Source organism: Aspergillus lucknowensis (genome assembly GCF_044049455.1).
Source record: "Aspergillus lucknowensis strain CBS 449.75 chromosome Unknown BJX67scaffold_12, whole genome shotgun sequence".
Taxonomy (NCBI): Eukaryota; Fungi; Ascomycota; class Eurotiomycetes; order Eurotiales; family Aspergillaceae; genus Aspergillus; species Aspergillus lucknowensis.
The window spans coordinates 355,980-382,505 of record NW_027263556.1 but is presented as its reverse complement, the minus strand read 5'-3'; the positions used below and the strand labels follow the sequence as shown (position 1 = coordinate 382,505).

Here is a 26,526-nt window from a genome sequence, read left to right as displayed (position 1 = left end):
GGATCTTTAAGTGAACAACCCATGGGTCCATTTTAGCGGTATACCATTTTCTCTCTCTCTTAATCCTCTTTAGTTGTTGAAGAAGGCAGAAACAAGTACTAATCATACCCACACCTGCTAGTGTTCTCAAGTTTCTCCCTGTATCCGCTGCATTTACTTCTTTTCGGTTCGCATAATAATAATAGCGACCCTCGCATTAGTACGTTTCTGAACTCCGTTCGTAGCGACGCCATCAGCCCGCAGTAGGTATTCCTGCCACAGTGCGGGGGTTGCGACACCCCGCGACCGAAGCCCCCGATGAACTTTGCTTGCGCTCAACGCATTCACGAAGATTTTCACTTTCCTATGGCTAAGACTCGTAGTGTGCCTACTTGCGACGCAGAATCTGGTATCTTTTTTCTATCCGTCGGCCCTGTTGAGGGGTCCTGCAGAGTTGAACATGCCGAAAGTCCAGCCGCGCCACCGTAAGCTTAAATCACAATTATGAGCTGCACAAGACCGATGGAGACGAGGCACGAAACGACCTCTCAGCCATTCGAGAGTTACGCGACTGCAATCGCGCATTACACGCGACTCTAGTGATGTACTCTTGCCACCCGCTAAATGTAGATAGAGCCAACTTCAGCGAAGTAGAATGTGTGACTCCTTCGTGCGGGTTTCCAGTAAACGCCTGGCCCGCATCTACTGACGCCCATTCTTCCCTTGTCCCGGCGCGCTGGAATTGGAGACGGCTGACGCGCTGCGCGGATATGAAGGCCTTTTAGGACAGCAGATGGGCTCCAGAGTGCTCTGCGGTAAGAACGGAGAGAAATAAAAGGATCCATTCCAGTGTATATAGAGTAGAGTACAGGATCTTTCCGTCTATCGTGCAAAGCAATAGCCGGGTACGCACTCGAGGTATCACGGCTTTCACCAGAGTTTAGAAAAGACACTCGCTAGAAATTGGGGGCCAAGTCCAACTTGTGCAAAGAGAAAGCCCTTTCGGAGGCGTTTTAGAACTTGTAGACTTGATCCTTGCTGTATCCCAGTTCCTTCAGGATACCAGTAAGCTCGCCCTGATCCTTGGGGCTTACCTTAGGTCCACTAATGGACTTGTACATGCCAGGTGGTCCGCAAACGAATATCTTAATATTCTCCTCCTTGGGCTCGGGAAGGACGGTCTTCAGCAGCTCCTTGTTGATGTATCCCTTGCCGCCAGTCCAGTCCTTTGGCGGGTTGTCAAGGACGTAGAACGCCCTGAATCGCTGAGGGTAGGTGTTCTCCAATTCCTCGAACTCCTTCTTTAGGAGGATGTCCTCCTCAGTAACATTTCCAAAGACGAGAGTGACCTTAGTCTTATCCTCAGGGTTCTTAAAGATCTCACGAGCTAGCTGGTACATAGGGGTGATTCCGGTACCACCAGCAATCAAGGTGATGTGCTTGTGCTTGTTGGCTTCCCACGGGTACTTGGGAAGCGGGCCCTTGAAGAACAGGCGCTGGTCGACATTCAAGTTGTGGATGTGCTCAGACATGGGTCCGTTGGGGTAGCGTTTGACGACAAGCTCGAGGTAGCCCGGCTGGTCTATGCGATATTTCAGAAACCGTATCATAAAGGAGCATCGGGCGGGTTACGAACCTTCATCACTCGTGGGGGTGTAAGGTCGAATGATTGGCTTTTCGCCGTCGGGAGGCGTGTATTTGGTCAAAAGAGCAGCTAGAAATATTCTTGTAAGCTAAACTCGGCGGGACGAATGCTTCCGACAACTCACAGGCGACATGAAGACCAGAGACAGACTCTTTATTGGGAAACTCGAAGCGCAGCCTCTTTGTGTTGTGGCTCAAGATTTCGATATTGGACAGCTTCAGGTCAACCCATCCCTGGTCCCCGCCTGTGAAAACCTTGGAGCGTTCCTTGGGTGCCTCGACGGCGGCAGCGCCAGAGTTATAGCGGTACAATCCCACACCAAGACCTGCCAGACCGACTGTTAAGTAGACAGGAGCAAGAGACTTGCCCTTGGGGGCTTCGGAGGAGTACTGACGGGCGCTCTGACAGTACTAATCAGTTGCCGGACTCAGAAAAGAATCAACACGTTAAAAAGCCGTTAGACTCGAATCCTTACCTGCCTCAAGGGCTGAGCGCAGCGGAAGGCGTAGCGAGAGAACATTTTTCGCATAAAAGAATGTAATCGGCTGCGCAATTGAGAGTCACCAAAATGGGTCACGGTGTCTTGTGAGGAGCTTGGAGGACGGCGGTCGGCTGAAGTGGAGGAGAGCTGCGAATTACCTATCTCCGGTCCGAATTCGCCGACATTGCGTGATGTAAGACGAGACCGTTTGCCCAGCAAGCGATTATCAATCAATCGCTTCATGTCTTGGCCATTATGAGCTGTATACAGAATCCCCCGCGCATTGATTTTCTTCACACCGAATTGTGGGTAGTTGGGCTGAAGCTCATGAGTTATATGCCCATTCAACCAGGAGAGATTGAAATTGCAAGATAATATGTAATGCAAAACCTGTAATCTTGCCGGAACCAAAGGCCAGGGCTCAGGAAAAGTCTCGGAATCCATTCAGAATACTCAGTTCAATGGCGACATACGGAGTGTACAGGGCAGGTCTGGACACTCGAGTCCAAAGCTTATCTGGAGCTTTCGCAAACAAACACCGTCACACCGCCGCGACTGCATGGATAACGGAGCTACAGAAGCATCATGCACGTGAGTCTGAAAACGAAAAAAAAAAAAATTGAACCCGGTGATTTTTTGGAATATAACTTGAAAGGTCGCTGCAGAGGACTAGAGACATAAAAACCATCCTTCCCTTTATATGGGCTGTAGACCCACGGCTGTTACCGCGGGACCTGTGTCCTTCTTGCATGCCATGGCCATAACATAGTCATTCATCCACACTCCTTTCCCATAAACCCAAAATCTCATATCTATGCGAAAGTGGAAGGACGAGAGTAGGCGAAGACCTTCTTCTGGTTCGACTTGGCAGAGCGGTGAGGCAGAGGGAACTTGAGGTTCTTCTGGAGGAGCTGCTTGATGTAGGGGCGGCGGATGGAGTCGGCCTTCTCGATCTCAACAACCTTGAGGATCTACACCAAATGAGAGGTTAGCATGGTTCCCGAGAACCTTGAAGAGCGGAACGTACGTGGATGGAGCCGAAGCGGGCACGGTGACGAGCAGCCATGTCCTGGTAGAGAGCCTCGACAGCATCGGTCCTGCTCAGCTCACGGAACTCCTTGTACATGTTGTGGGTGCCGGAGCGGGAGTCGTAACGAAGCCAGATGCCGAAGTTCTTGACCTTGGTAGGGCGCTTCTCGCTGATCTTTCACAAATGTCAATTTACCAAGCTCTCCTCTACAATCCTCTCACACTATAACATACCACATTGAGGCTGACGATCTCACCATTGGCCTTCTTGACCTTACGGAGCTGGGTCAAAAAGTACCAAAACCGCGACTTGGCGACGACGGTGTTGGGCGCAAAGATGCGCATGCGGTACAGCTTGGGCGTGGGGTTGGCCTCGGTGGGCAGATGACGCCCGATGACCTGGTACTCAGTGAGACGCCCTAGTAAATACCCAGTCAGTATTTTCCTCCCATAAACTGCAGTAAATCCCAAAACCGGGAACTTTGGCAATTGATTCACAGCGAAGCGAGATGTCGAGGCGAACGGCGAAAGAGAAAAGCTGCGAGACGTGCGACCGAAGCTGTTGACAAAACGTCCAACTCCTCCCACGAATTTTCCTCCTTCTCACGAAATATCCATTCCATTGACCACTCATCTCTCAACATTGATGCCGCCGGAAGTGATAGTTCGCCAAAACACGTCGCTCAAGGCTCGGAAAGATTCGCCGGTTCAACTGGAGATACGGGATCAAGAAAACTTTTGGACTCACCCATCTAGGAGAAAATTTCGGTTAGCGACAGATTCTTACTCTAAAATTGAGAGAATCAATCTGGGGGAGCTCACTTTTGTTGACGCTGTGTCGGTTAGTTGTCGAGATGGGAGTGCCGGCTTGTCTCGTCACGAAATGGGAAGATTTGTGAACTGAGGGAGGTTTAGGGCTACCGCCCTTCGTCTAAGCGACTTAAGGCTTGGCAAATCGGCTATTCCGGTTCCGGTAAAGCACCGCCATCAATGTGGCTGGTGGATCTTTTGTGATGCCGCTTTTGCGCCTCGGCAGGCACTTGTTCCCCACTTCAAGACTGTCTGGATGCAGCGATTCAAGGCATTTGAAAGCTTCAAGCTGAGAGGAAACCATTGGGTTCATAGGGTCGCGAAGAGACCGAATGCCTTGAGCGACTATCTCCCTCTTAGGCTCAATTCCACCACTCCGCAGACATGAGTTCGATCCTCCAAGATTTTGAAGATGGCCAGAGGCATGGATCTGGTCCTCGTCTTGCGTTGGCCCTCACCCCCGTCGATACGCCGCAAGACCCCGACCGGTTGAAATCGTTTTACAGCTTCTCCAACTCCGCACAAATATCAGCCAGTCTCCGATATTATCTCTGTCAAACGTGCGGCTTGAAGATCCCGAAACAGGAGCTCAACGCCTGGATAGATATCCTCTCTGCGTATTGGAAGGCAGTCGGCGAGATCCTGCAGTTCAATGAATTTCCTTCGCGCGCCAGCTGGGTTCGGGTCTTTGATAACTGGAAAGAGGTAGCAAACCTGCTTATTCGAGCCTATTCAAACTCGGGATTTGAAAATTGGACTATACCTTGCCTTTATGTCGTTGGAAAGTACCTACGGATCTTCGCGTCTAAAGCGGATGCAGAGACGTCATCTCAGGGCTCTGTCGCATATTTGCAGGATGATGCCAGTACAGACTTTGGGAAAGATGCTAAAACGGAGGAAGCTGCAAGAGTACTGAATCGAATGTTCACCCTGTGTTTGAATGACAGGTGAGCAATTAAGATGCACCCTCACGCCCCCTTAATCACTAATGACTCTTAATAGAGCCCCAATAGACGAATCACGAAAGTGGGGTGTCTATTATATGACGAATCTTCTTTTCAAAACGTACTTCAAGGTACGACTCGGATGGTCTTCTTCTCTCAAGTACGGGGCGTGGTTAATGAAATATCCAGATTAATGCCGTCGGACTTTCAAAAAACCTACTCCGTGCTCTCAGCGCTCAATCCAAAGAATTACCGGACCTGGAGGATTTCCCAAAGTCACACATAGTTACATTCAAGTACTTCGTGGGAGTCATTTACTTCCTTGATGAAAGCTACAGCGAGGTATGAAGCCATCCGTCGTCCATCACTTCGAGCACGCTAATCAATTCAAGGCCGAGGAGCATCTCGCATACGCGTGGAGGTTTTGTCATAAGAATGCTATGAAGAACAAAGAGTATACTTTACCTTTTCAACTTCGGGCTCCATGTCACTAATTACTACGAAGGCTGATATTGACGTACCTCGTACCCTGTCATCTCGTCACCACACATACCCTACCGAGTAAAAAGCTCCTATCTCATGCTCCTCGCCTCGAAGCGCTGTTTCGTTCTTTGTGTGATTGCATACGGAAAGGAGATCTCCACGGATTCGACGCTGCTATGACCGCTGGCGAGGAGGAATTCGTCAAACGGCGCATCTACTTACCCCTCGAGAGAGGGCGAGATATTGCGCTGCGCAACTTATTCAGAAAGGTCTTCATTGCAGGCGGGTTCGAGGAAGCCAAGGACGGACAACCTCCAATCCGGCGGACGAGGATACCCGTTGCCGAGTTTGTCGCAGCTCTACGCATAGGTACACATGCAGATGCGAGAACCCGGATTGATATTGATGAGGTTGAATGTCTCCTATCTAACCTCATCTACAAGGTGAGAATGACAAACACTATTTGATACAGAATGGATAGGAACTGATCTCCCTTTAGGGCCTCATGAAAGGTTATATCGCCCGCGAGCGTGGCATGATCGTCTTAAGTAAGGGTGGTACAGCCTTTCCTGGAACGGGTGTCTAGTTGCGCATTGTTCACTTCATTTGAAATTACCTACAAGCAAGAACCGGCGCACATTGAACGTCTGAACCGTTTGATGAATTCTGGGTTACCGACCCGGGGTTCGATAGTGTTACAGGGCAACACGGCATCTATGCACGCCTTCTAACCGAAACCTCCGTGCCTCTGTTATTCCTTATTTAACAACTTTGCCTAAGCAAAGATTGACAACATGACTGTCCATGAGCCATGGCAGCGGACATCGACTACTAAACGCATGCATTTGGTGGATTGTGCGAAGTCATAGGTTTAAGGACGACCCATCCCAACACCATCGATAGCCGCAACCCGCCCTGCCTGTTCAGCCAGGTTGCCGGCTCAATATTCTAACGACAGAACATGAAGGAGATAGGCTTATGGCCGGAATAGCTTTTATTCCCTTGTTTCTGAACTCAGATAAAAGCAGCATCGTTCATGAAGCTAGATATCAAATTTTTATATTTTAGACAAGATCAACCGGATATAGTACAGCAGATTAAGAAGGAAACAGAAATTGGATTTATACACCATGACGCCAACCGTAGAAGCGCTAAATAAATCTCCAAACAGAACACAAACTCGGGATACAAGTCTCCGCTCATTCAAGAAGTGTAGGCTTAGTGTTCGACATGACGAGATCATCCTAGACGACAGGGAGAATATCGTTAGTAAATGAAGTAAAAGAAAGGGCGGTATGAGCCCTTCATGGGTGGGTTTAGCGAACCATATGATTGCACATGGCAACGAAAAGGTCGAAGAAGAGTTTTCCTCCCCTCTCCATCTCCATTTGCATCGTGCCGCTTCGCTTGAATGTGGATCTACTGCGAATGATGAGGGCAAGATAATGGGCACGGAGTTTGGATTCGTGGTCGGGTGTGTTGGCGTAGGCATAGCGGGCACTCGCGAGGATGGTCATGCACTGAATACCGGTGTGGAGACCCTGTTTCATTAGAGAAAGTCGTTTCAGGTGCTCGAGCCCGTATTTATCTGCTGCGCAACTGTTCAGATGTTGTTTGCGTTAGTGCACCGCTCCCGATCCAGCGTGCAGTTTGATTAAGCTTCTATCACATACTAAACAGCAGTGTCCTTCAGGATTTCTCCGCCGGCTGATGGAGAGAAAATGGTCGCTCCGTCGGTGTATCCATCCTTTGTTGTTGGGGCTTCTAGCTCCCACGTATCACGTCTTTCATTTCGGGCTAAACGAGGGTAATAGTCGCCTCTATAGAGATATTCAAGGATACACGAGAAGACCTCCGGCTGTTCTTCGGGCAAGGCAATTCGCCGGCCATTAAGAGCGTCAAGGGTCTGGGCTCTGGAGCATGCGGTTGCGAAGAAGGGCGAGACGCAGAGAATTTCCTTATGGGCGGCGAAAAGTCGTCTCTCTGGGCCAACACTAATGGTTATTACGGCCGACGAGGGGGAACTGCGCGATGGGATACGTTTGTCAGTTAAGTAGAGATGAAAAATTTCATGCTAGACATCAATTCGACACAGAAAGGCTTCCCACCTGCCGTCGGGAGGGCTATCCGGCACCTGGCGCCTTTCAAGACGTTTCGACACTGCTGAGGTGTCGCGAGCATACCGCCTGGACCGAGAAGTAGCCTTTGAGGTTCCATATCTGGAGGAAAAGCTGTCAGAATGGGATTGGGGGTTCCGCCTGGTCGCAAGCATGCTTGGAATGATTCGACGTAAGTTTTGAGGTTTCGTCGAGTTGAAGGAAGAGTAGAGGAAGAGCTGATTCTGGGGGAAGGAGGAATTCAGGGGGATTTAAAATCAAGGAGGCGAAGGAAGGTCGTAAAACGATAGCCTTACCTGTTCCCTGTTAGTCGTTGTGTGGAGAGGTATCTCAGCGTACGGTTGTCGGGTACGGACAGGGGAAGATGATGGTTAACAATTACCAGGATGAGACCAATCTCGTCCAGTGAGACGGGGGGGAGGAGTCCCAAATGCTGGAAAATTTGCTCGTTCACGAGAGGGAGTCAAAGCTGGAACATCGTTTCTGCATCCTTCTCACTCGATGAAGCTTGGGGACTTGGTGGTTGCATGGGTGGAAGCTTCGACGAGACGCGTAAGAATTGGTATTCGACGCGTAAAAGTGGTTTTGCCCATCGCCAAATCATCGCGCTATCACGGGACTCGCATTGACCAATAAGCACTCAGTAACGGCCAGGTGTGGGTCATTGCAAGGAAGGCAACGCATCCGGAGAAGATTTGCAAGGACCTTGCGTCTTTCTTGATTCTTTGTTCGATGGGGCTCGTGATCAGTCACTTTGGCAACCCCGCCTGATGGATTCCTTTGTTACGGAGTTGCCTCCCTGCTCTTGTCTCTGAAGGAGGGGACATTGAGCCCGCAGCCTGGACTTGTGCCTCGAAACGCCATGGGACAGAGATGAGCCCGAGGGGAGTACAGGAGCACGACACACTGAGTCAGTCATGTGTAGAGCATAGAGACGAGTAGGTTTGAGAGTGATAGTGTTTGTACGTATTGATATATGTACTATGAATGCATCGAACAGTCCATATCCAGCCCGAAATGCGCCTCCTCCAAAACGCCCGTTCCTCCTTTGAGCAAATCCGACTACCCAGACGCCATTCGCCTACGTCTCAGCGCCAACTCAACATCGATTACTTGGTGAGGGCGGAGAAAACCAGCTCATGTATACGCCTACCTACCCAGGTTACCCTTACAAGCCTAGAGAAACACCTTCCTTGCCTCCCGAGGATGGCTTTCATTGGGGCAATAAGGGCACTTGAATTTAGTGCCTTTGCAAAGCCGTTTGAGCGACTCTTCAGCAATAACGTGCCCACAAGGCATCATCATCGGTGGGTTTGCATCGGTGGTCTGCTCTTTGGAAACCGGACACACGAAGATGGAATGGAACAGGTAAGATGGCGGAAGGGGAATCTCAACCTAATCACTAGATTAGTCCAAGGTACTTTCGAAGGAAGATCGTTTGGGACGTACCGGTAGTTCATGCTCTGTGGTCCATTCTGTCCGCTTCGCTTTCATGATGGTTTGCAATTTGAGCAATGTAGGCAGAGCAATTGCACCTGCAGTTGCAGCAATATACAGCGGCGAATCAGGCGACAGCCCGAGGAGTGCACAGAATTCTCGTGTGAAAGAGTGTGAAACATCGGTCCATGCTGATGGATTATTGAAGATGTTTTTGTAAGGAGAGTCCTGTAAATTCGGGCTAAAAGCCATAGCGCCCATTAGTTGCTGGATTTCTCGTAGGTACCTAGGCAAAAACGCTTGGAATTCGCGCCTGGCATATTCCAGGGCAGCCTGGCGCCCCTCAGGAGTAGGACCGCGCTGTTCGTGGCCACCGTGAAAGAGCCATACAAACTGCAGCCTGCATAACTCGAATTCTAAGTTGCTCCCTCTCGCTTCCAGCGCCAACTTGTTCTCCTCCTTCCTCGACCATTCTATCGCCGGCAGCAAATTGCTTTTCTCTTTCAATTCGTGGAGTATCCGGTACATGTTGTGGAATTGGTCGCGAACTTTGCTTGAGGGGACGCCTTCGATATCAAGCAGCGCGGCCGCTTCATCCATAGTGTCCGAATCGATCTCCTGTTGCTTCTCTGCCGCCTTTTTCTGGGCTATCTCGGAGAGGAACGCTGATGCCACGGAAAACTGTCCCTCGCGAAGCAAATGCATGGCGATAGCTCTATTGATGAGGTGCTCCTGTGATGATAGGACATCGTGCTCGGAGCTCGGTAGGGGCCTGTCCTTAAAGAGCTGAGAAATATCAGCTTGTCCTTTGTGTGGGGAGGGAGGGGGAGGGTGGCCTTGAATGTACACTACCTTATCCAAGGACTTGTAATATTTATTGAGGCCACTATGGGTCTCCTTGAGGTTCTCGTTGATGGCATCGAACGACGACTTTATGGGGTTCTGAAGCTTAGCAAGCGATAAAGATGCTCGACTTGGATCTGACCGGTTGCTCGGAATCAGCTATGGGAAGGTTTAGACGCCCGAGCTCGGCGGACCGGGGAAACTGACCAGATGCGATCGTATCTCGCGTTGACTGCAGCAGGTCAATCGCTTCTTGTATGTTCTTGATGCTTTGAGATGATTTCAGTCTCTTTGAGAGACGTTCGTGCTCCTTCTGAACAAGATCCATAGTGACGAGATTGGCGGTAGACTTTAGGCGGAGCTCAGAAGCGGAGTCCGACGGTTACCGCTCGTTCACGACCAGGAGAGCAAAAGCCATATGGGAAACGTAAATACCCCTTCAATACAACTTCTGTTTGAAGTGTAAGGAGATCATGTATATGAACAAAAGTCCAGCTTGATTCAGCGCCAAGTGAAGGTCAACGCAGGTGAGGAGAGAGAAGTTCCCAACTGGGAGGACGACTGCGGAGATTACGACATGATTTATCACGTGCTCGAGAGATGAACCCCGTTTTGCACTTATTTGTCTCCCCAGGATGAGATCCCTCCATTTCTTAATTAGCGGGGTCATCCATCCCGGAAGTCGCAAATGTCCGAGCCCGGTTCGCTGTGCTTTCTTCTCTTTTGCTTCTCGACGCGGTCATCATATTGCCTTGGCGGGGACTGCGGGACGTGACAGTCTCAGAACAAATCACAGGACAAATCGAACGAGAGCCACATTGCCTCGCCCAGTCGACAGTCGGAAGTCCAATCTTCAGGATCCCATGCCCGCGCCGGCCCCAGACGATCTGTCTTAACGGCTCTGAGCAACTGAGGACGAAGGCCGCAAGTCAGGCATGCGCCAGTCATGCTCCCAAGCTTCTGAAAAGGCTCTCGCTTACGCTAGCGCGCGATGGTGGTCTTGGCAAAGGTATAAATATCTGCCACCCCCGCCCAACCTTCCAAAATTTTCTTCTTTTCCTCTCCATCCTGGTGCACGGGTTTTACACGTATCAGTGAGGAGACATCCGAGATCGTGTTTTTGCTAGTTGAAAACTACCTACTTGACCGCTCTCGTTGGCCTTCGGGTCGGCGAGGAATTTTTGAAAAAAAAAAAGCCGCCCTGGCTTCATGAGAAGCCAGTTTGATGAGTGCACTCGTCGCGTTTGATCTTCTTTTCACTGCTTTGCTTCCCTTGAATGGAAGCTTGTAGAGAAGGGAATTTGACGCCCGTACCTTGGTAATTTTGTCTAGTCATTCTGCCTTGCACCGATCAAGCTTTTCTCCGATGACAAGTCGCTCTCTTGAGACCTGCACCCTCGCCGTTTCGGAGAGGTCCCTTTTCCAGTCCGCCTGATTCAGCACTTGGGACTTGAGACCTTGGGAGAGCAGCTCCAGCAACCCCGACAACACAAGTCGCCCCGATAGCAGCGGTGAACTCCACGCCCGGCAGCCATTTCGCGACTGCCTGGGGAACTGGCGAATGCTGTTGTGAAATTTTGAATGAGACATTAGTTTAGACACAAGCTAGCTCATATCCAAGAGTGTTAATCAAGGAAATATTGTGACTTGGATTCCGGACACCTGACGCAATGGAGGGCACAATTCCATGCACACTTTCGCCATGTAAATCCTCAGGCATGATAGCTCCAGGCCTTCTGTGGGCCTCGTACCGCATTTGGAAATAAAGTGAATTTGTGTCAAACGGTCCACTCTAATTCAGCCAGCTTTCCAGTCCCGTGAGCAGCTCATCATGACTTCAAGCCCTCTTTTCCCAAGGCCACAGCTGAGCGGTGCTTGGAAAAGCTGAATGGGGTTTGGAAAAATTTCTGGGGATTTTCAAGCCCTGATCAGCTTTTTACCCTAAAAGAAGGTCTAAAAGGATGTTTTTTCTTGATTATAATGCATTTATAAAATAAATAATCTTCTTTTTAAACCTGGAATTCCCTTCTTTATATGTGAAATAGGTGATCGGGGTCTGAAGACTTGGTCAGATTTAGAGACTAAAATATCCAGACCCCGCCGAGCTGCTTTTCTGCTCCAGTGTCAAAATCCCGTTCAGCTTTTCCAACCACCGCTCAGCTGTATGCCCTCTTTTCCCCATCGCCCACTGAGAAACACAAGGGTGGCGGTGCAAGTGAATAATAAGCCTTGGTTTAAAGCCGCTTTGAGTTGTGGCTTCCTCTGGAACTAGGCAACCAGATTCTCGTGAATGATGCCATGCTGATGGGGAAGCGTGGCGCTCAGATTTGAGAGATGGAATATGGGTTGAGTCCAGTCAGCGTGGTCCATCGGTAACTTCGTAGTAGGATCAATAAAGTACTAAGTTCTTACTTTCAAGCTCTGCATGCTGCCGAGCGACAAGTGGTCAAAGGGCTTCCTACAGCGTTTGGGTTGTGGCGCGCACACCGCTTCGAGGATGTTCCTGACTGGTCCCTTCCTTGTGACGTCGGCAGCATATAATTCCTCATTACTCGCTCCCTTCCTCTTCTCGCAACTAAGATATTCGTCGAGATGATATGATAGTTCTCCGAGCTTCGCCACTTATCTGCGTTAATTAAGACTGAGGGAATTCTCCGTCTTGGACATGCCTGAACTCCCCTCTCGTTCGTGCACTGTTCTGGGTGGTCTGGGAGGGTTGGTGTTATTCTGAGGCAAGCCTTTGCATTCTTCAAAGAAAACGTCTCGTTCTTCAACTCTCGCCCAAGGTTAGAATGCCTACCATTCTCCTTTCAAATCCGTGCAGTAGAACTTGTACGGCTACCCACCATGTCATCAACAGGACCGCCTGTCGGTGCACAGGCCGCCGCGTCTCCCACCACTAATCGTGAAACCACAAGAACCTCGGTCAATGTTCTGGAGAGCCCGATTTCGAGTCCTCACGGGCTCGATGGGTCAACATCCCGCCCTGGTCACCAAAGAATCGTCTTTACAGATCCTGTTGCGCTTCGGTACCTTGAGGAGGACCCGTCCACTGTTGTGCTCCATCGCCGGTTAGCTCTGGAAGGCTACGAGATCTACATTGTTGAGCAATGGGCATGTTCGAGGATCCATCCCACCTTTGTCATTACCACATATACAGGAGATTCGTCGCATAAGGTGGTCGTTGGGGTGCTGGGGGTCCCCACTAACGAGGCTACCTGGTCTCCCCGACTGCGAATGTACTTCAACGCAGTCAAAAGATGCCAACTACGAGAGAAAGAGACGCCCTTAGGTACAGTCATGGTGACGGACCTAAACTCATTCCCTTCAGGACTCACGGTCATACCCGTACCTAATGGCGATATTATACGGCATAGGGAGGATTTCATCGTCAACGAGAATCTGAAACGATTAGGCTGTACCGGGCGTGCCGGTCTGAAGCTTCAAGCTCCATCTACTGCGACTGTGGCCAAATTTCATCAGCTCTACAGAACGAGCGAAAGAATTCAGCTCTACAGCGCAGTTATAGAGCTTGTGAAGCAGTGCCAAATTGCTTTGATGATGTTCGGTAATCTCGCGCCGGAGTATGTGGATGGGCTGCTCTGTGACGTTACCGAAGCGGCTGTGGGGGATTGGTGGACTGATATAGGGATGGACCTCTATAACATAGAACCGAGCGATGGCAGGCTTGGTCCTACCACGGTAGCAGCCTTGCTGGGAACTCTTATGGGAGCTCGCAATAGGCTTCATGCGTTCGGGGCCCCCGTCAGCAAGGATGTATTTGACATACCAAGCCTGAAACGCGGGATTGGGGCTTTCCAAAAATCCCAAAAAATGAAACGAACACGACAATTGAACCGTCACACTCTCGACAGGCTACACAGAACCACTGCGAAAGCGGCAAACGCCGAAGGCTGGACAGACGCTGTCAAATCGACGATGGCTGAACTTAGTGGTCATGGCGGTGAGATGGTCATGGGTATGGTTCGTGGAAAGGAGAAAGGTGGAATTGCCGATATTGAAACCATTGATATTGACAACTTCGCCCAGCTCGCAACCGGTGAAAGAGCAAAGTGGCTATGGCGTGGAAAGCCACGCAAGAGTGCAGTCGAAGCCATTGGCCCACCGGCTGCAGACATGATGTTCACCACCGATGAGCAGGGCGGGTATGTCTGGACCAGCCGGAAGCGACATTCACACGAGGACCTAGGTATAGACCCCGCCTTCCAAAGGTCGGACCGTTCGTGGAAACAGCAGGAAGTCGCCGGTTTTTCCGAGGACAAAGATCAGAACTTGCCTCGGATGGTCATTAAAGGCGTCAGTGAGAAAGTTTCAGATGCTCGTGTCGGGTTTGGCAAGTTTAAAGATGCTGTCGGTATATCGGGTCGTCGATCGCACCCGCAAAAGCAGTCAAAAGACGGTCTGGAAATTGTTGGTGACGCTACTTATCTCGCTTCACCGGAGAGCGACACTGAGATCAGTCCGTCGAAAAAGATCGCCGAGAATTATGTCCAACCCGGATACGAAAGCGCTCCCCTTCCGGAGACCCGGGTTCTGGATGACACTGAACAAGCGGAGCCACCTCCAGACACTGCCTTGCAGTCCACCGAAGCAATACCCCCGGAGATCACAGTGGAACCGGCCGCATCCAACGACGATACAGACACATCCCGAAAGGCTTCTGTAACCCGAATTGATGACGAGTCGCAAGACTTAGATCGAAGCAAGACGCAATCAACGGACATATCAGGCGTATCAGCCGACCAGGAAAGTAAACCAACACCAGCATCCTGCGCCATGGTTCTACAAAGGGCCCATAGCTCCGACGAACTACAATTTGGCAACGACCAAAACCGGCAAAATGATTACTGGCCTCGACATCTATCCTTTAGTACAGTCGAGGAAGTTGTCTTAAAGTTCAAAAGACTAGGGGACGATACTATTATCGAAAAGCCCGGCGCAACTCTAGAGAAAGCTATAATCCACGAGGATGCATTGGCTTCGGATGCTCGCATTTCTGGATCTCGAATTCGGGATCTCGAGATCTGTACTGTCCCGTGGGTTGAGAGCCAAGTGTCTTCAGTTGATAAACTTAACCGGGCTCTGTATGAGATCCATGAGAGACTCAACTCGAGTTATTTGGAACGATTCGAGATGTATCAGCATGTTAGGGAGCAGTCCAGCGACTTACTAGCTGGAGAGCATTCTAGGCTCACAGAGCAACTAAAGCGAGTCGAAATGCTGGGCGCAAAACTTGACTATGAACTACATGCCCTAGAGTCCAAGGTCGAAGATGTTGAAACCGGACTCGGAGATTTCGAACGGCACGTTGACGAGATAGAGCTAAGGATTAAAGCTCTCGTACGTGGGGAGGACGAACGACGGAACTGCTCATGGCTGTCCCGGCTACGCAGGCTAGGTAGCTAGTTGACGCATTGGCTCGAGCTTGCTTGCGCCGTGTTTGACCTTCACAGTGTTCGGCATGAAAATTCTGTATATATGTATCAAATCCAGTGTATATAGTTCCCGAATTGATTCGCGAGACTCACGTCGATCATGCAGCAACACAACCATATCAATACGTTCCAAAGCGCCAAGCAAGCCGTAATCTTCGACCATCGTCCTAATCCCATCCCACTCTGCGAAAGGGGAATAAAGCAATCAAATGAAAGGAGAGTAAAGACAGTTCATTAGACGAGAAAAGTATAACTACTGTACAAGAGATCCCAACAAGTATATCCTTTACATCAACCCCAATCCACCACCCTGCTTACCAGCATCGCCCTGCATCTTCTCGCTAACCTTGATGTTGACTTCGAAGAATTTGGCGACGCAGCGGTCGAGGCAGACAGACTCGCCCTTGTTGAGGTCGCTTTCCCGATAATCGGCGGGAATGCATTTCTTCGTGCACGAGTCTGTTAACCTATTGGTGGAGAGGGCAATCGTTAGTGGAGAGCACATGTGCAAGCACAGTGAGATACAGGTAGGTGTGAGTTCCATTTTGTGGAGCGCACCGGTTGAACATGTCTGATATCATCTCAACTTCAGTCTCAGCGGCAGAAATCTTCTGCTCCGAGCTCATTTTGGGGGCACCGCCGAAGAGGAAAGACATGGTGACGATGGATGGATTGGGAATGGGAAGGACTACAGACGGTGCGGTTAGTATCCAGTAACGAGAAGTCAGACGGCCAGAGAACGTTCCTGAGCTACTCACATGAATAGAAACGGGATAGATTCGAGTTTGAACTTGGATAGTTGAGCTGAGCTTTCGCACTGGAAATGATGCCTGCTCCGACTCAACAGAAGTTACACTCGGAAGCTTTTTGCTCACCGCCTTCGGATTTTCTTCAAGAGCTTTCTTGGTCCACAACCTCTTCAACATACTTGAGTTTCGCTCCATTCGTTATGTATTAGACACTTCGTTCCTTCTTATTCCAATGAGGTCAATTCGTCCCTTGTGGGCCTCTCCACAGATCAAAGGAAGTAATCTGCCCTTTAGGTAAGGAATCACCCTCATGTACTCGATGCTCTCCAATTACACTGTGATCGCATGATGAATCGAATCCCTTCCAGAACCGCTGCAATCCGACGCTTGGGTTCCAAGCTATGAATGCAAACGGAGCTATAAGATCTTCGATTTCTGACTTTATTCATTTCTTACTGCAATCTCGAACCCAGTTGGTATTCGGTATTCAGTACTCTTGCTAATCCGAGAACTTCAGCACAGGGTCGTCATTAGCACTGATCTCTACGAGAACTAAACATCGTCGCATAGCACAGCGCATCAGTATACCTATAAGATGGAATACGGGCGCAGCCTCACCAGGAAAGGCACTTCAGCATCGGCTTCAGGAATTGAAGGACTCATGCCCTGATCCGTATCCCCGTCTTAGAAAAAGCAGCACTTCAATCGATTGTTCAGAATTCCGCTCTCGGTACACTCATCTAGCCAATAACGAAACCGTAGAAGACGGTTTGGTCTCCGTAAATGGTATGTCCCGGCCTAGCATAGCTTCACTGTGGTTCTTTGTACTTAAATCGATACTTAGGTAGGGTTCGTACTTACAGGCTGGCCGGGAGCAAGTTGGTGTTTTTCGATATTGTTCAAGATGGCCATAAAGTCCAGATAATGTGCAATTTTCGTCGACTTGACGGAGCCACGCCACACACGTTCAGACAGTTCTACCGCCTACTCCGCCGCGGTGATGCCTTCTGTATGTTCCCTGGGCCAACACCAGCACATTCCATCAACTGATAGAGAATGTCATAGCTGTGACGGGTAAACCGCACCGTACAGGACGGGGAGAACTTACTGTTGTGGCCACCGAGATACCCCAACTTCTATCCCCGTGCCTGCATGATGTGCCTCTTGACGCTAAATTGCACGAAAATTCCCCATATCCCCGCCATGTGCAGTTCCTCGCCGACCAGACGACAGTGGATACCGTCAAGGCTCGGTCTGCCATTATCCAATACCTCCGCCAATTCTTCATAAATCGATCATTCCTCGAAGTCGACACACCTATTATAAATTCGGTTGCCGGTGGAGCAATCGCTCGTCCGTTCTACACCGCTGCCACAGAGTTTCCTGAACGACAGCTGTCTCTGCGAATCGCGCCAGAGCTATGGCTGAAGCGCTTTGTGGTAGGCGGACTTGACCGGGTATTCGAAATTGGGCCATCATTCCGTGATGAAGGTGAAGACCCGTATCTGAAATATCTTGAGACACAAGCTAACGTTCATTACAGGGCTCGATAGAACTCACAACCCCGAATTCACTACCTGCGAATTCTACAATGCCTACTCCAACCTCGAAGACCTAATGTCCACAACAGAGGAGCTTCTATCCGGAATGGCAAAACATATCAACGAGCTCAATGCCCAAACCGGTACTCTAAATCCGACCACAGTAGACTTCAGCACCCCTTTCCGCCGAATCGACTTCATAGCCGGCATTGAAGAGGCAATCGGCCGGCGACTTCCAACACTCACTTCCCCAACCGCCCACGACCAAACCCTCCAAATCTTCAAAGACCTCTCCCTCAAACTCCCCAAGAATCCGACCCTCCCCCGCCTCCTCGACGATCTCAGCTCCCTCTACCTCGAGCCCCACTGCAACAATCCAACCTTCATTGTCAACCCCCCAGAATGTCTCTCACCACTCTCCAAATCTTTCACCCACCCGACAACAGGCCAAATCGTCGCCGCGCGCGCGGAGCTCTTTATCCGGGCCAAGGAAATAGTGAACACATACGAAGAAGAAAACTCGCCATCCGAGCAGCGTCGCAAATTTGAAAACCAGATGCGATTCTCCAAAGACGCGAATCGACCCGGAGAGGTCGACGAGGAGTACCTGAAGGCTCTAGAATGGGGGCTACCCCCAACGGGCGGGTGGGGGTGTGGTGTTGATCGGCTGGTGATGCTTTTTACGGGGCAGAAGAAGATCGCAGATGTTTTGCCCTTTGGGAATTTGAGGAGTGTGACGAAGCGGAATGGTGGAGGGGTGAGGGAGAGGCCCATGTAGAGTAGTGTAGATGTATATACAGATGTGATGTTTCTATACCATGGATATAGAAATAGATAGGCTATCTTATTGCATAGCAAAGAGCGAATCCTCGAAGACATGTATACAATCCGAAGGCTTCCGGCAACCCGGGAATGTACCAGGCCACCCTGTCTACTAGAGCCCCAACAACTCCTTTCTCAACATTGCATGATCGTACCTGGTCGTCGTTGTTGGCCGAGAAATAGAGTAGCATCGAAGCCATCGGAGGTCCCCGCAGAGCGGGGGGGCGAGGGGGGCAACTATATAATTCTTCCTTTCGGCTTCCTTCTGATCAAAAGTTTTTTTCTCTATCCTGCAAATTCAAAACTCGTCCCAAAATGGCCTCAGATTCTATAAAACAGGCGCAAGCAGTCACAGTGAGCTTGAAGGAGTTGATCGATGGTAAGTCGCAGCAACGATTCCGGAACTTCCTCCTCGAGGATACTAAATTCTGGATCCTCCAGGAGCCATCTCCTTCGACACCCTCACCGAAGCATTTGGCCCTTCCTCGCTAGGTATAATTGTCGTTAAAGATCTTGATTCAAGATTCCAACAACTCCGCGCCCAGGTCCTCTCCAATGCCTCTTATCTCGCAGCGCTTTCGAACGATGAGCTCGGTAGGTCGCTCCCCCCTCATCTCTCTCCACCGCAGCTGCAGCTGACCACCTTTCTTTTGCGTTGCAAACAGAATCACTTACCTCCCCGGCGGCAAAGTACCTCGTCGGCTGGTCCTGTGGTAAAGAAACCCTGCGCTCAGGCCACTTCGATACCCTGAAGGGGTCTTACTACGTGAATTGCGCTTTCTACCAAGATCCTTCGCTCAAAGGCGCACCCTCGGAGGGATTCCCCGAGTTCCCTGAGTACACGGCGCCGAATGTCTGGCCTGACGTTGAGAAATTACCAACATTTCGGAGTGGATTGGAGGAGCTGTGCACGCTTATCATCGATACGGCAGTGCTAGTTGCGAGGGCTTGTGATCAGTATGCGGAGACTAATATTGAAGGGTATCAGGCGGGTTATCTTGAGAAGGTTGTGAAATCGAGCCTTACGACGAAAGCACGGCTTCTGCATTATTTTCCGACTACGGACAATGCGAATGTCGGTACCGCCGATGGGAATGCAGACGCGGCGGGAGGCGATGATGACTGGTGCGCGACACACCTTGATCACGGCTGCTTAACGGGTCTTACTTCGGCGATGTTTGTTGATGAGGATGCGAGTCCTCCGCTGCCTGCATCTTCTACGGGGCCGCTGCCTGAACTCCCGGCTTCTCCGGACCCGAAGGCCGGACTGTACATCCAATCCCGGACGGGGGAAGTCGTCAAGGTCAATATCCCCAAGGACTGCCTGGCGTTTCAGACGGGCGAGACCTTGCAGCTCATCACGAAGGGAAAGTTCAGGGCTGTACCACATTTTGTGAAGGGGGCTAAGGTTCCGCCTGGAAAGGGGAGGATAGCTCGGAATACGTTGGCTGTGTTCACGCAACCGAATCTTGGGGAGAGTGTAGAAGAAGGGAAGTCATTTGCGGACTTTGCGAAGGAGGTTGTGGAGAGAACATATTGAGCAAATGGGAATACTGCTGTACTATAGGCTGAATATATGAATATACATGAAACCATGCTGAGTATGATACAGATTAAATCCTTTCATGTTGGGGACGATGTCTATGGATAAAGCGCTGGTGGAACGAAGAGTAGAGAGCCTAAGGCAGTCTTCGGCTTGAATTGGAAGGAGCAAGGCAGGACCCGTGGACCCGTGGACGGGTGGACGGGAGACCCAACTACCTAGTATGGCAGGAATTACCGTTTCCAGGGAATGTCTACTATTCTCAGGAGTAGTTCATGGTAGGTAGTCCTACAAACTGGTGCGGCTTTGCAGTCTACCTCATATCCATGGATTGAACCAGGTGTAGTGGACCAGCAGCTCCGCTGTCTGGCACGGTGCGGCTAGATGGATTCTGAACGCTAATGGCATCTCCGCTGTTGTCAGGGTTCAGAGCGCGCTTCGTGTTTCGTCTGACAATCGTGGTGTATCATGGTAAGAGTTCACAGTGAGTTCTGGGTCACCATGTCGGTGTCGAGATCGTGCTTTGGTCGTTTGAATCTCGGTTCATCATTAGGCACGTAATCGCCGCCCTCTGTTTCTTCAGTGCCGCCCCGGAGCTCTTCAATGCGTGTTGTGAAGTTCTCTTCGGGTTCACTCGACTCGCTCTCCTCTCCGTTCTCCCCTTCAGCTTCCTCTACCTCTTGTGATGCAGCACTAGAATCCTCGTCCGTGGAGCTCACCGGGTTACTTGTGTCAACAGCACCGAGACCAGCACTGACAAGCTTACTAGTTTTACTCACTTCCGCAAGGCTGGAGATGCGCGGTTTCGTCGACGGTCGTCCGAGGTCGCTAGGATGCTTCGCGTCCCGGAAATCTGCTTGGGTGGCGGTGCCGTCTATGATTCTGAGGTTCGCCCTCCACATCTTCACATCTCGGGCTTCGCTATAATGCCCAACGTCTTCACCGTTCAGCGAGTCAATTGCAAGCGTCTGCGTTCGGAAATCGCCCCAGAACCAATGCTTACCCTCTGGGATCCGTTCGTCCACGCTTCGTGAAAATTCTCTTGCGCCGATAACGCCCTGTAAGTCATAACCTAGCGAAAGGGAGTTGAATAACAGCTTCATAGCATCGGGCTCGTAGCAACGACCAAGGACCATGTCCTGAGAGATATCGACGACAGATCCTGAGTGTAACTCGTACCAGTCGCCGTAACCACTCATTCCGACATTGTTGAATACGTCCACTACCTCATGAAGCGAAAGAGCTCCGGTTGGTCGTCCGTTGTTTGATATCTGAGCCCGTTCAATGTCACGAGTGTAGATTTTCCCAGCAATGCGAACATGGTACTCTTCAGCGAGTTGCTTGGATTTGACGTCTTCATCGCACTGAATAAGCTCGAGTCGGATCTCATTGATTACCATCACATCAGTAACGGCTGGTTTTGACGCGCTTCCCGATTTATAGCCCTTTGGTTTGAGGCGAATGGCATCTCCGACAGTAAGCATTTCCGCTCCAATGAAAATACCTCGACAATAAATGGAGGCATTGGGCCATAGCCCCCGGAAGCGATACTTGTCAACAAGACTGAATGACGACATGACAGTCATGGCATGTTCAATAGAAGGATGAAGATCTTCATGAGGGGTGCCCTGTAGAAAGACCTCAAATGCGTTCAAAGGTTTGACACATTTCAATGGAACATAGCTATAGTGTAATGAATAGCTTTTATCGGGGCTGTTTGGGTCGGGGAGGGTTTCAATGCGAAAACCAGAGTAGTTCAAACCCCATTTCTTTGCGGTTGTCTCCACAAGGTCCTGAAGTACTGCATCCTCTGTTGGGATCTGGCCAACAACTCCAGCACGCCACTCAGGTTTCTTGAGCCATTGATTCTTAGCCGGAGAATATATTTGTATGCATTGCGTCCTTGGGTTCCAGGCCAAGTCCCCATCAAAGTCAGAAGTCCAGAGAACGAGCTCTCCAAGGCGAGGAAGGTAGGAAGGCCGCATGTCCAGTGTCTCCAGATACTCGTCAAGCGCTGCTCTCTCGGCTCTCCAATCCATGCTCGCTGATTCTCTGATTTCCCGGTCAACCTCACCCGATTGTTTCAGTTTCGTGACGGCGAGTTTGAACACGTCCGGAGTTCCTTCACTGTCAACTATTGAGAATCCCGCCCTGCCTGGAGGCCGTCCAGGTCTTACTAAAGATCTCGCGGCACGGGGCCGCCCAGGCATCCTTCCTGGCGGTCTCCCTCGTGGTCTCCCGGAGGCCCTACCACGCCGAACTCCCATGACCAAATCTACGGAACCGTTTCATTAATTGCTCGCTAATAGCCTTGGATTGTGTTTCGTACCTTTCTGGCGTTTTTCCAGTTTTGCACAAAGTTCACAGGTGCATTTTGTTGCACCTCCAGTCATCAAATAGTAGAAATGCGGATAGAAAACCTTTGTGGAAGAGAAATACTGTCCAACTGGATGGCCGTAGAGGAATTTATCACGCTATATGCAAGAGGTCAGTCTTAGATTTAGGTCGTGGGAGGCATTTGGGTAACTCACGATGCTTGGATTGGTCCCTCGTGGTCGATCAAAGACGGAATAGCCTTCTGGCAAACTGTCAAGGATGTATTCCACTCCTGGAGTCGAGGAAAATCAGAATTAGAAGAATATACAGGAAGCAGACAAAGGTAAAAGAATATTGAACAAAATAGTATGACACTGGTCCCAGTCCACTTGACAACTTTATGTTAAACACAGAGGAATTTTCATTAATAATAGCACAAATACAAGATAAAAAAAGAAAGAGAAAAGATTGATCTTCGCACCTTCTTCATACGCACCAGTCTCCTTCAACCACATCGCTGCGAGTCTTTGCCGATAGGAGCTATCGTCTGGTCTCTGGAACCTCTCCTCGGTAGGCCATGTTGTAGGGTCGCCATCACTGAAGGATTGGTCGATTGGGATTACAACGATGTTTCCATCATCTGAGTCCCAGTCTTCTTGCACGGCATCTATTGTTGGCGGATGTTGGTTGTCTGATTGATAATAGGGAGGGTCCCGACTTTGGGAGATAGAAAGATGGGAATCCATATTTTCCCCTATCTGCGTGAAATTTTCATAATTCCTTGACTCAAGAAGGGCAAACTAGGAGAATCATGGTGACAGACGTAGGGAGTGTTTTTGTCCCTGTTGGATGGGATGGAGATTGGTTGGCTGTGGGTGAGCCTAGGTGGTAGTCAAGGGAAGAGTCACGTGACATGATATCTATTTCGACAAGCATGGCAAGGGAATGATTACACAGTATGATAGAAAAATGTTAGTATAATATATAATAGTATTCTAGAGAGTACAACAGAAGTCTTGGTAAGGGCCCACGCCCAATTCACCCACATCCACTCCAACTCTCCGGATGCTCTTGCGACGTTTCATTCTTTGTCACCAGCGGTGATTTCGACTGCCTCACTCTCTGCTCCATTAGGATTCTCCTCGTAAGGGGGAGGCGCAAGCTCCCCGTCATCAACCCAAACCTTTCGCAGCTCGTTCTCGATTTCTTCTCGACGCTTCTTCCACTCTTCGACGTTATCAAGACGTTTGCGAATCTCCTGAAGCTCCTTCTCAACACCGAGCTTCTCCTTGGCTGTGCCAATCCTCTCGAATTCCCATTGCTCCTCATCAGAGCCAACCCCGATAGTGAGGTTATAAGTATGGTACTTCTTCAGGGAGGCTCGCGTAGAAATGGTGATTACTGTAATCCCCCTTTCCTTTGCGTGCTGGTAGAGTAGACCTTCGACGTCGGAAGAGACGGCAGAAGTTCCTTCGTCGAGAAAGGCATATCGGGGCTCGTGGTAGAATATCCGCGCCATGGCCATCCGCTGCTTCTCACCACCGCTCAAGACGTCCTTCCACTCTTTGCGAGAGTCCCATCCACCTTCACGAGAAGGAAGGTAGCCAAGGTGGGCATCTTCAAGTATCTTCTGAAGAGCAGAATCCGAGATGCCTGCATCCCGCATATCGATTTCGGTGTGTGGATAGATGACCTGGTCACGGAGTGTCCCCACACTCAAGTACGGCCGTTGGGGGAGGAACATGATTCCGTCGAGCCCAAATCCCCTTGGACGGCTGACAAGGCCCCGGTATACTGGCCAAAGCCCTGCCACAATACGTGCAATAGCGGATTTACCAACACCATTGGCTCCTGAAATGAGAAGATGGTCACCCGAATGCACCACGAATGACAACGATTCCAAAAGTTCATCTCCACCCTGGGGATAGAGAGAGGGTGCGACAATAGGAACTTGCTCGAGTCGCACTCCGTCAAATCCGTAGTGGATGGTGCCCTGAACGTCTTCCAACGAAAATAATTCTGGCCGAATATCTCTGGACGGATAATACGCATTTGCGTGGACCCTATGTAGGGCCGAGATAAGACTATACACTCGTGAAGTGTAGCCGGCTAGCTCGGAAATATCTTTGATGCTATACATCATCCGGCCGCCAGCGTCGGCTAAAGACAACATGAGGCGTTTGTTCGTGATGAAGTCCTTCATACGACCCCGCTCTCGACCAGTGACTTCTGATGCGTCGGCCAACTCCATAGCACCGCCCAAACCGCCCCATGCAGGGAGGAAAACCGGTAGAGAGGTGATTAGGTATCCGAAGGCAGACCAAGAATATTTCAGAATCACGTCTTCGAGCATATTGTAGCGGATCTTGAGACTGTAAATTCCCTCCATCCATCGCTGGAGGTCCTTGAAGCTCCTGGCCAAAAATACACGCTCAGTATCGGCGCCCCCGTAGAAAGATATCTCCTCCGCGTTGGCCAATAACCGGGCATGCAAGCCCCGGAAGTCACCTTCCTTTTTGCCTTCGACAGCCTTGAGCTTTCCAAATGGAGGTGAAAGTTTTCGTAGAACAACGGCGGTGCTAAAGTAACCCGTGAGAATACCACTGAGAGCCAATGGCCCGAGAGAGCGATATAACTGGTAGTTAAAAACGAAGAGATCTACTAAGGGTTTCCCCATAGAAGAGTAAAGCGCAGCTGCAGCTGAACAGAACAAGGTAAGATCTTGGGTGATGAACTGATCAGGCCCTTGGCCAATGCTGCCATCGAGGTTTATCAGCTTGTAGTAGTTGTTATCTGCTGTTAGGTAGAGGTCATGTATATATCTTGTGAGTCGAGTTCGAAATGCGATCGACACCTTTGACTGAAGGAATTTGATCATAGCATTCGTATATGATGCAAGAGTACCGATACCGCACCACTTGATGATGCCCCATGTGAAGGCGCGTCCTTTGCCTGCGACTAGGTCCCGAACAATTTCACCGTCCAGCCTCGCGATCAATAAGGATAGGTATGTACGCAACAGCAGAAAAACGCCGTGGCTCATCAAAAGTCCCGTCTCTTTACTGCTCCACCGCGGCACCATAATACTTGCAAGACTTAAGAACTGGTGGAGAAATGCAAGGTTCAAGCCGGGCTTGGTCATCGGCGGTGGTATTCGACCAAGCGGACCCTCATCTGTGCGAGCCGACGCAGGTGGGTTTAGGAAAAGCCTTCGGTGTGCGTCAAAAGTCGTGGGCTTTGTTGGATATATCTTGACCTTGGAGGTCAAGGAGTCCTTGTAGGGCACGTATATGGTGCGCGATCCATCCTTTCCCCTGATTCCAGAGTTCCGTCGAAGTAATCGTTTCCCACGAGCACGCTCCTTGGCCCGGTCCAGAAACAAGCTATAGCCTCCGTATCCGGCTCCGATGATCGAAAGAGCAAGCGTAAAAGTAGCGATGAGTTGCGTGGTCTTGGACAAACGTTTGACCTTGTCTCGGAACAGATTGGTGTAATAAACGTATAATGCCGCGAGAGGATCCTGCCGGAGCTGGAGCGTTGATTGAGCCGCCATTGTGTCTTCTCTCGAGGCGTAAATGCGGCGCCCTCTGTTCCTTGCCCCTGCGGCAGCTGACAGTCTTAAGCCAAGCCGTTGGTGGCCATGGGTTCCGTGGACATCTGTCGGCGCGCGATTAAGCAGCAATAAATTCGTGTGCGAGAGGTTGGAGACTGTAGAGTTGTAACGGTATTGAGGTTTTCCCGATAGACATTGGAGAAGTTGGCGGGGAGCAGGTCACTCTATTATTATGACAATGAGCGCATCGCGAGGTTCCTTGCATGTGAAGGCCTCGGGCCCGAACGTTGGAGGCAGTGGCGAAAGCGCCCACCCCTCACGTGCATTCCCCAGACCTCACAAGAAATAATCAGCTGGAGAATGCGAGCCATCTTGTTGAGTTTCATGACCATATTACTCTTCTTCTCCTGGGTTCAGTGGGATTTGTGGGCTTTATCGCAACTACATACGAAGAAGAGAGAATCAAGAAGAGCTCACAACCTGTGTGTTAGTGCATTATGCATGCAAAACTACGTTGCGGCTGTCTTAATGCACGGGAATCATGAGGGTCTTCTGCGAGTTGTTGTGAACTTGGAAGCTCAGTCTCGACGGGAAATGCACCGAGTCCGGAAGATAGGTGGATTTAACAAGGCATGAGAATGGCAAATGCCGCTGGCCTTCAACGAAACGGATCTTTTGTTTCGCATCCAATCAGATCTACCAAAGGAGATCTCGCTCCTCAAAATATGGGATTTGGATGGGGATGTCACACCTTCCTGTTTCCCGGCGGCTATCTCCC

General features: G+C 50.3%; 11 protein-coding genes across 11 annotated transcripts; 4 read left to right on the top strand and 7 right to left on the bottom strand.

Moving 5' to 3' along the window:
• Positions 1–803: 803 nt before the first annotated feature.
• On the bottom strand, positions 804–2,315 carry BJX67DRAFT_349328 (cytochrome b5 reductase family protein). The gene is made up of 4 exons (XM_071028736.1): positions 2,100–2,315; positions 1,749–2,025; positions 1,616–1,693; positions 804–1,561 (listed from the first exon to the last, which is right to left on the bottom strand). The coding sequence occupies exons 1-4, from the start codon at positions 2,151–2,153 to the stop codon at positions 993–995; spliced, it is 978 nt and encodes a 325-aa protein (XP_070887812.1). The 5' UTR covers positions 2,154–2,315; the 3' UTR covers positions 804–992.
• On the bottom strand, positions 2,316–4,020 carry BJX67DRAFT_349324 (60S ribosomal protein eL20). The gene is made up of 4 exons (XM_071028735.1): positions 3,883–4,020; positions 3,369–3,553; positions 3,133–3,309; positions 2,316–3,076 (listed from the first exon to the last, which is right to left on the bottom strand). Exons 1-4 carry the CDS (start codon positions 3,884–3,886, stop codon positions 2,918–2,920), a joined length of 525 nt encoding a protein of 174 aa, XP_070887811.1. The 5' UTR covers positions 3,887–4,020; the 3' UTR covers positions 2,316–2,917.
• A 166-nt stretch (positions 4,021–4,186) lies between these two features.
• On the top strand, positions 4,187–6,193 carry csn12. Its single transcript, XM_071034473.1, has 6 exons — positions 4,187–4,891; positions 4,947–5,019; positions 5,078–5,230; positions 5,281–5,342; positions 5,394–5,814; positions 5,871–6,193. The coding sequence occupies exons 1-6, from the start codon at positions 4,329–4,331 to the stop codon at positions 5,955–5,957; spliced, it is 1,359 nt and encodes a 452-aa protein (XP_070887810.1). The 5' UTR covers positions 4,187–4,328; the 3' UTR covers positions 5,958–6,193.
• A 244-nt stretch (positions 6,194–6,437) lies between these two features.
• Positions 6,438–8,033, bottom strand: BJX67DRAFT_349316 (BTB/POZ domain-containing protein). The gene is made up of 5 exons (XM_071028734.1): positions 7,845–8,033; positions 7,480–7,784; positions 7,045–7,395; positions 6,697–6,970; positions 6,438–6,615 (listed from the first exon to the last, which is right to left on the bottom strand). The coding sequence occupies exons 2-5, from the start codon at positions 7,641–7,643 to the stop codon at positions 6,571–6,573; spliced, it is 834 nt and encodes a 277-aa protein (XP_070887809.1). The 5' UTR covers positions 7,644–7,784; positions 7,845–8,033; the 3' UTR covers positions 6,438–6,570.
• A 398-nt stretch (positions 8,034–8,431) lies between these two features.
• BJX67DRAFT_349312 (ubiquitin-protein ligase RMD5) lies at positions 8,432–10,290 on the bottom strand. Its single transcript, XM_071028733.1, has 4 exons — positions 9,976–10,290; positions 9,778–9,905; positions 8,938–9,711; positions 8,432–8,883 (listed from the first exon to the last, which is right to left on the bottom strand). Exons 1-4 carry the CDS (start codon positions 10,094–10,096, stop codon positions 8,665–8,667), a joined length of 1,242 nt encoding a protein of 413 aa, XP_070887808.1. The 5' UTR covers positions 10,097–10,290; the 3' UTR covers positions 8,432–8,664.
• A 2,172-nt stretch (positions 10,291–12,462) lies between these two features.
• On the top strand, positions 12,463–15,422 carry BJX67DRAFT_38631 (putative Sin3 complex subunit (Stb2)). Its single transcript, XM_071034040.1, has one exon. It carries the CDS (start codon positions 12,616–12,618, stop codon positions 15,193–15,195), a length of 2,580 nt encoding a protein of 859 aa, XP_070887807.1. The 5' UTR covers positions 12,463–12,615; the 3' UTR covers positions 15,196–15,422.
• A 12-nt stretch (positions 15,423–15,434) lies between these two features.
• Positions 15,435–16,156, bottom strand: BJX67DRAFT_349303 (Tim10/DDP family zinc finger protein). Its single transcript, XM_071028732.1, has 3 exons — positions 15,983–16,156; positions 15,783–15,912; positions 15,435–15,691 (listed from the first exon to the last, which is right to left on the bottom strand). The coding sequence occupies exons 2-3, from the start codon at positions 15,878–15,880 to the stop codon at positions 15,511–15,513; spliced, it is 279 nt and encodes a 92-aa protein (XP_070887806.1). The 5' UTR covers positions 15,881–15,912; positions 15,983–16,156; the 3' UTR covers positions 15,435–15,510.
• Position 16,157: 1 nt separating this feature from the next.
• Positions 16,158–18,585, top strand: BJX67DRAFT_349301 (putative lysyl-tRNA synthetase). Its single transcript, XM_071028731.1, has 5 exons — positions 16,158–16,267; positions 16,491–16,759; positions 16,818–16,982; positions 17,039–17,464; positions 17,517–18,585. Exons 1-5 carry the CDS (start codon positions 16,206–16,208, stop codon positions 18,290–18,292), a joined length of 1,698 nt encoding a protein of 565 aa, XP_070887805.1. The 5' UTR covers positions 16,158–16,205; the 3' UTR covers positions 18,293–18,585.
• Positions 18,586–18,610: 25 nt separating this feature from the next.
• On the top strand, positions 18,611–19,952 carry BJX67DRAFT_349297 (uncharacterized protein). The gene is made up of 3 exons (XM_071028730.1): positions 18,611–18,715; positions 18,778–18,930; positions 19,002–19,952. Exons 1-3 carry the CDS (start codon positions 18,652–18,654, stop codon positions 19,874–19,876), a joined length of 1,092 nt encoding a protein of 363 aa, XP_070887804.1. The 5' UTR covers positions 18,611–18,651; the 3' UTR covers positions 19,877–19,952.
• Positions 19,953–20,117: 165 nt separating this feature from the next.
• On the bottom strand, positions 20,118–22,492 carry BJX67DRAFT_38825 (uncharacterized protein). The gene is made up of 2 exons (XM_071034345.1): positions 22,411–22,492; positions 20,118–22,353 (listed from the first exon to the last, which is right to left on the bottom strand). The coding sequence occupies exon 2, from the start codon at positions 22,144–22,146 to the stop codon at positions 20,359–20,361; it is 1,788 nt and encodes a 595-aa protein (XP_070887803.1). The 5' UTR covers positions 22,147–22,353; positions 22,411–22,492; the 3' UTR covers positions 20,118–20,358.
• A 658-nt stretch (positions 22,493–23,150) lies between these two features.
• pxa1 (putative peroxisomal ABC transporter (PXA1)) lies at positions 23,151–26,102 on the bottom strand. The gene has a single exon (XM_071028729.1). It carries the CDS (start codon positions 25,746–25,748, stop codon positions 23,277–23,279), a length of 2,472 nt encoding a protein of 823 aa, XP_070887802.1. The 5' UTR covers positions 25,749–26,102; the 3' UTR covers positions 23,151–23,276.
• Between the last annotated feature and the right edge of the window lie 424 nt (positions 26,103–26,526).

Bases quoted from the DNA above. Each gene is read 5' to 3' on its own strand.
- BJX67DRAFT_349328 (XM_071028736.1), bottom strand. From the start codon at position 2,153: ATGCGAAAAATGTTCTCTCGCTACGCCTTCCGCTGCGCTCAGCCCTTG. The intron at 1,694-1,748 runs GTGAGTTGTCGG...GAATATTTCTAG, and splicing joins CTCTGGTCTTCATGTCGCCT to CTGCTCTTTTGACCAAATAC. The intron at 1,562-1,615 runs GTTCGTAACCCG...AATATCGCATAG, and splicing joins CACCCCCACGAGTGATGAAG to ACCAGCCGGGCTACCTCGAG.
- BJX67DRAFT_349324 (XM_071028735.1), bottom strand. The intron at 3,310-3,368 runs GTATGTTATAGT...CATTTGTGAAAG, and splicing joins AGATCGTCAGCCTCAATGTG to ATCAGCGAGAAGCGCCCTAC. The intron at 3,077-3,132 runs GTACGTTCCGCT...CATTTGGTGTAG, and splicing joins CCCGCTTCGGCTCCATCCAC to ATCCTCAAGGTTGTTGAGAT.
- csn12 (XM_071034473.1), top strand. From the start codon at position 4,329: ATGAGTTCGATCCTCCAAGATTTTGAAGATGGCCAGAGGCATGGATCT. The intron at 5,231-5,280 runs GTATGAAGCCAT...AATCAATTCAAG, and splicing joins TTGATGAAAGCTACAGCGAG to GCCGAGGAGCATCTCGCATA. The intron at 5,343-5,393 runs GTATACTTTACC...ATTACTACGAAG, and splicing joins AATGCTATGAAGAACAAAGA to GCTGATATTGACGTACCTCG.
- BJX67DRAFT_349316 (XM_071028734.1), bottom strand. From the start codon at position 7,643: ATGCTTGCGACCAGGCGGAACCCCCAATCCCATTCTGACAGCTTTTCC. The intron at 7,396-7,479 runs GTGGGAAGCCTT...CCCATCGCGCAG, and splicing joins GATAGCCCTCCCGACGGCAG to TTCCCCCTCGTCGGCCGTAA. The intron at 6,971-7,044 runs GTATGTGATAGA...ACATCTGAACAG, and splicing joins CTGAAGGACACTGCTGTTTA to TTGCGCAGCAGATAAATACG.
- BJX67DRAFT_349312 (XM_071028733.1), bottom strand. From the start codon at position 10,096: ATGGATCTTGTTCAGAAGGAGCACGAACGTCTCTCAAAGAGACTGAAA. The intron at 9,712-9,777 runs GTAGTGTACATT...GATATTTCTCAG, and splicing joins ATTACAAGTCCTTGGATAAG to CTCTTTAAGGACAGGCCCCT. The intron at 8,884-8,937 runs GTACGTCCCAAA...TCTAGTGATTAG, and splicing joins CCACAGAGCATGAACTACCG to GTTGAGATTCCCCTTCCGCC.
- BJX67DRAFT_38631 (XM_071034040.1), top strand. From the start codon at position 12,616: ATGTCATCAACAGGACCGCCTGTCGGTGCACAGGCCGCCGCGTCTCCC.
- BJX67DRAFT_349303 (XM_071028732.1), bottom strand. From the start codon at position 15,880: ATGTCTTTCCTCTTCGGCGGTGCCCCCAAAATGAGCTCGGAGCAGAAG. The intron at 15,692-15,782 runs GTGCGCTCCACA...CTCCACCAATAG, and splicing joins ATATCAGACATGTTCAACCG to GTTAACAGACTCGTGCACGA.
- BJX67DRAFT_349301 (XM_071028731.1), top strand. From the start codon at position 16,206: ATGAGGTCAATTCGTCCCTTGTGGGCCTCTCCACAGATCAAAGGAAGT. The intron at 16,268-16,490 runs GTAAGGAATCAC...CGAGAACTTCAG, and splicing joins GGAAGTAATCTGCCCTTTAG to CACAGGGTCGTCATTAGCAC. The intron at 16,983-17,038 runs GTATGTTCCCTG...AGAATGTCATAG, and splicing joins CCGCCGCGGTGATGCCTTCT to CTGTGACGGGTAAACCGCAC.
- BJX67DRAFT_349297 (XM_071028730.1), top strand. From the start codon at position 18,652: ATGGCCTCAGATTCTATAAAACAGGCGCAAGCAGTCACAGTGAGCTTG. The intron at 18,716-18,777 runs GTAAGTCGCAGC...TGGATCCTCCAG, and splicing joins CTTGAAGGAGTTGATCGATG to GAGCCATCTCCTTCGACACC. The intron at 18,931-19,001 runs GTAGGTCGCTCC...CGTTGCAAACAG, and splicing joins GCTTTCGAACGATGAGCTCG to AATCACTTACCTCCCCGGCG.
- BJX67DRAFT_38825 (XM_071034345.1), bottom strand. From the start codon at position 22,146: ATGGGAGTTCGGCGTGGTAGGGCCTCCGGGAGACCACGAGGGAGACCG.
- pxa1 (XM_071028729.1), bottom strand. From the start codon at position 25,748: ATGGCGGCTCAATCAACGCTCCAGCTCCGGCAGGATCCTCTCGCGGCA.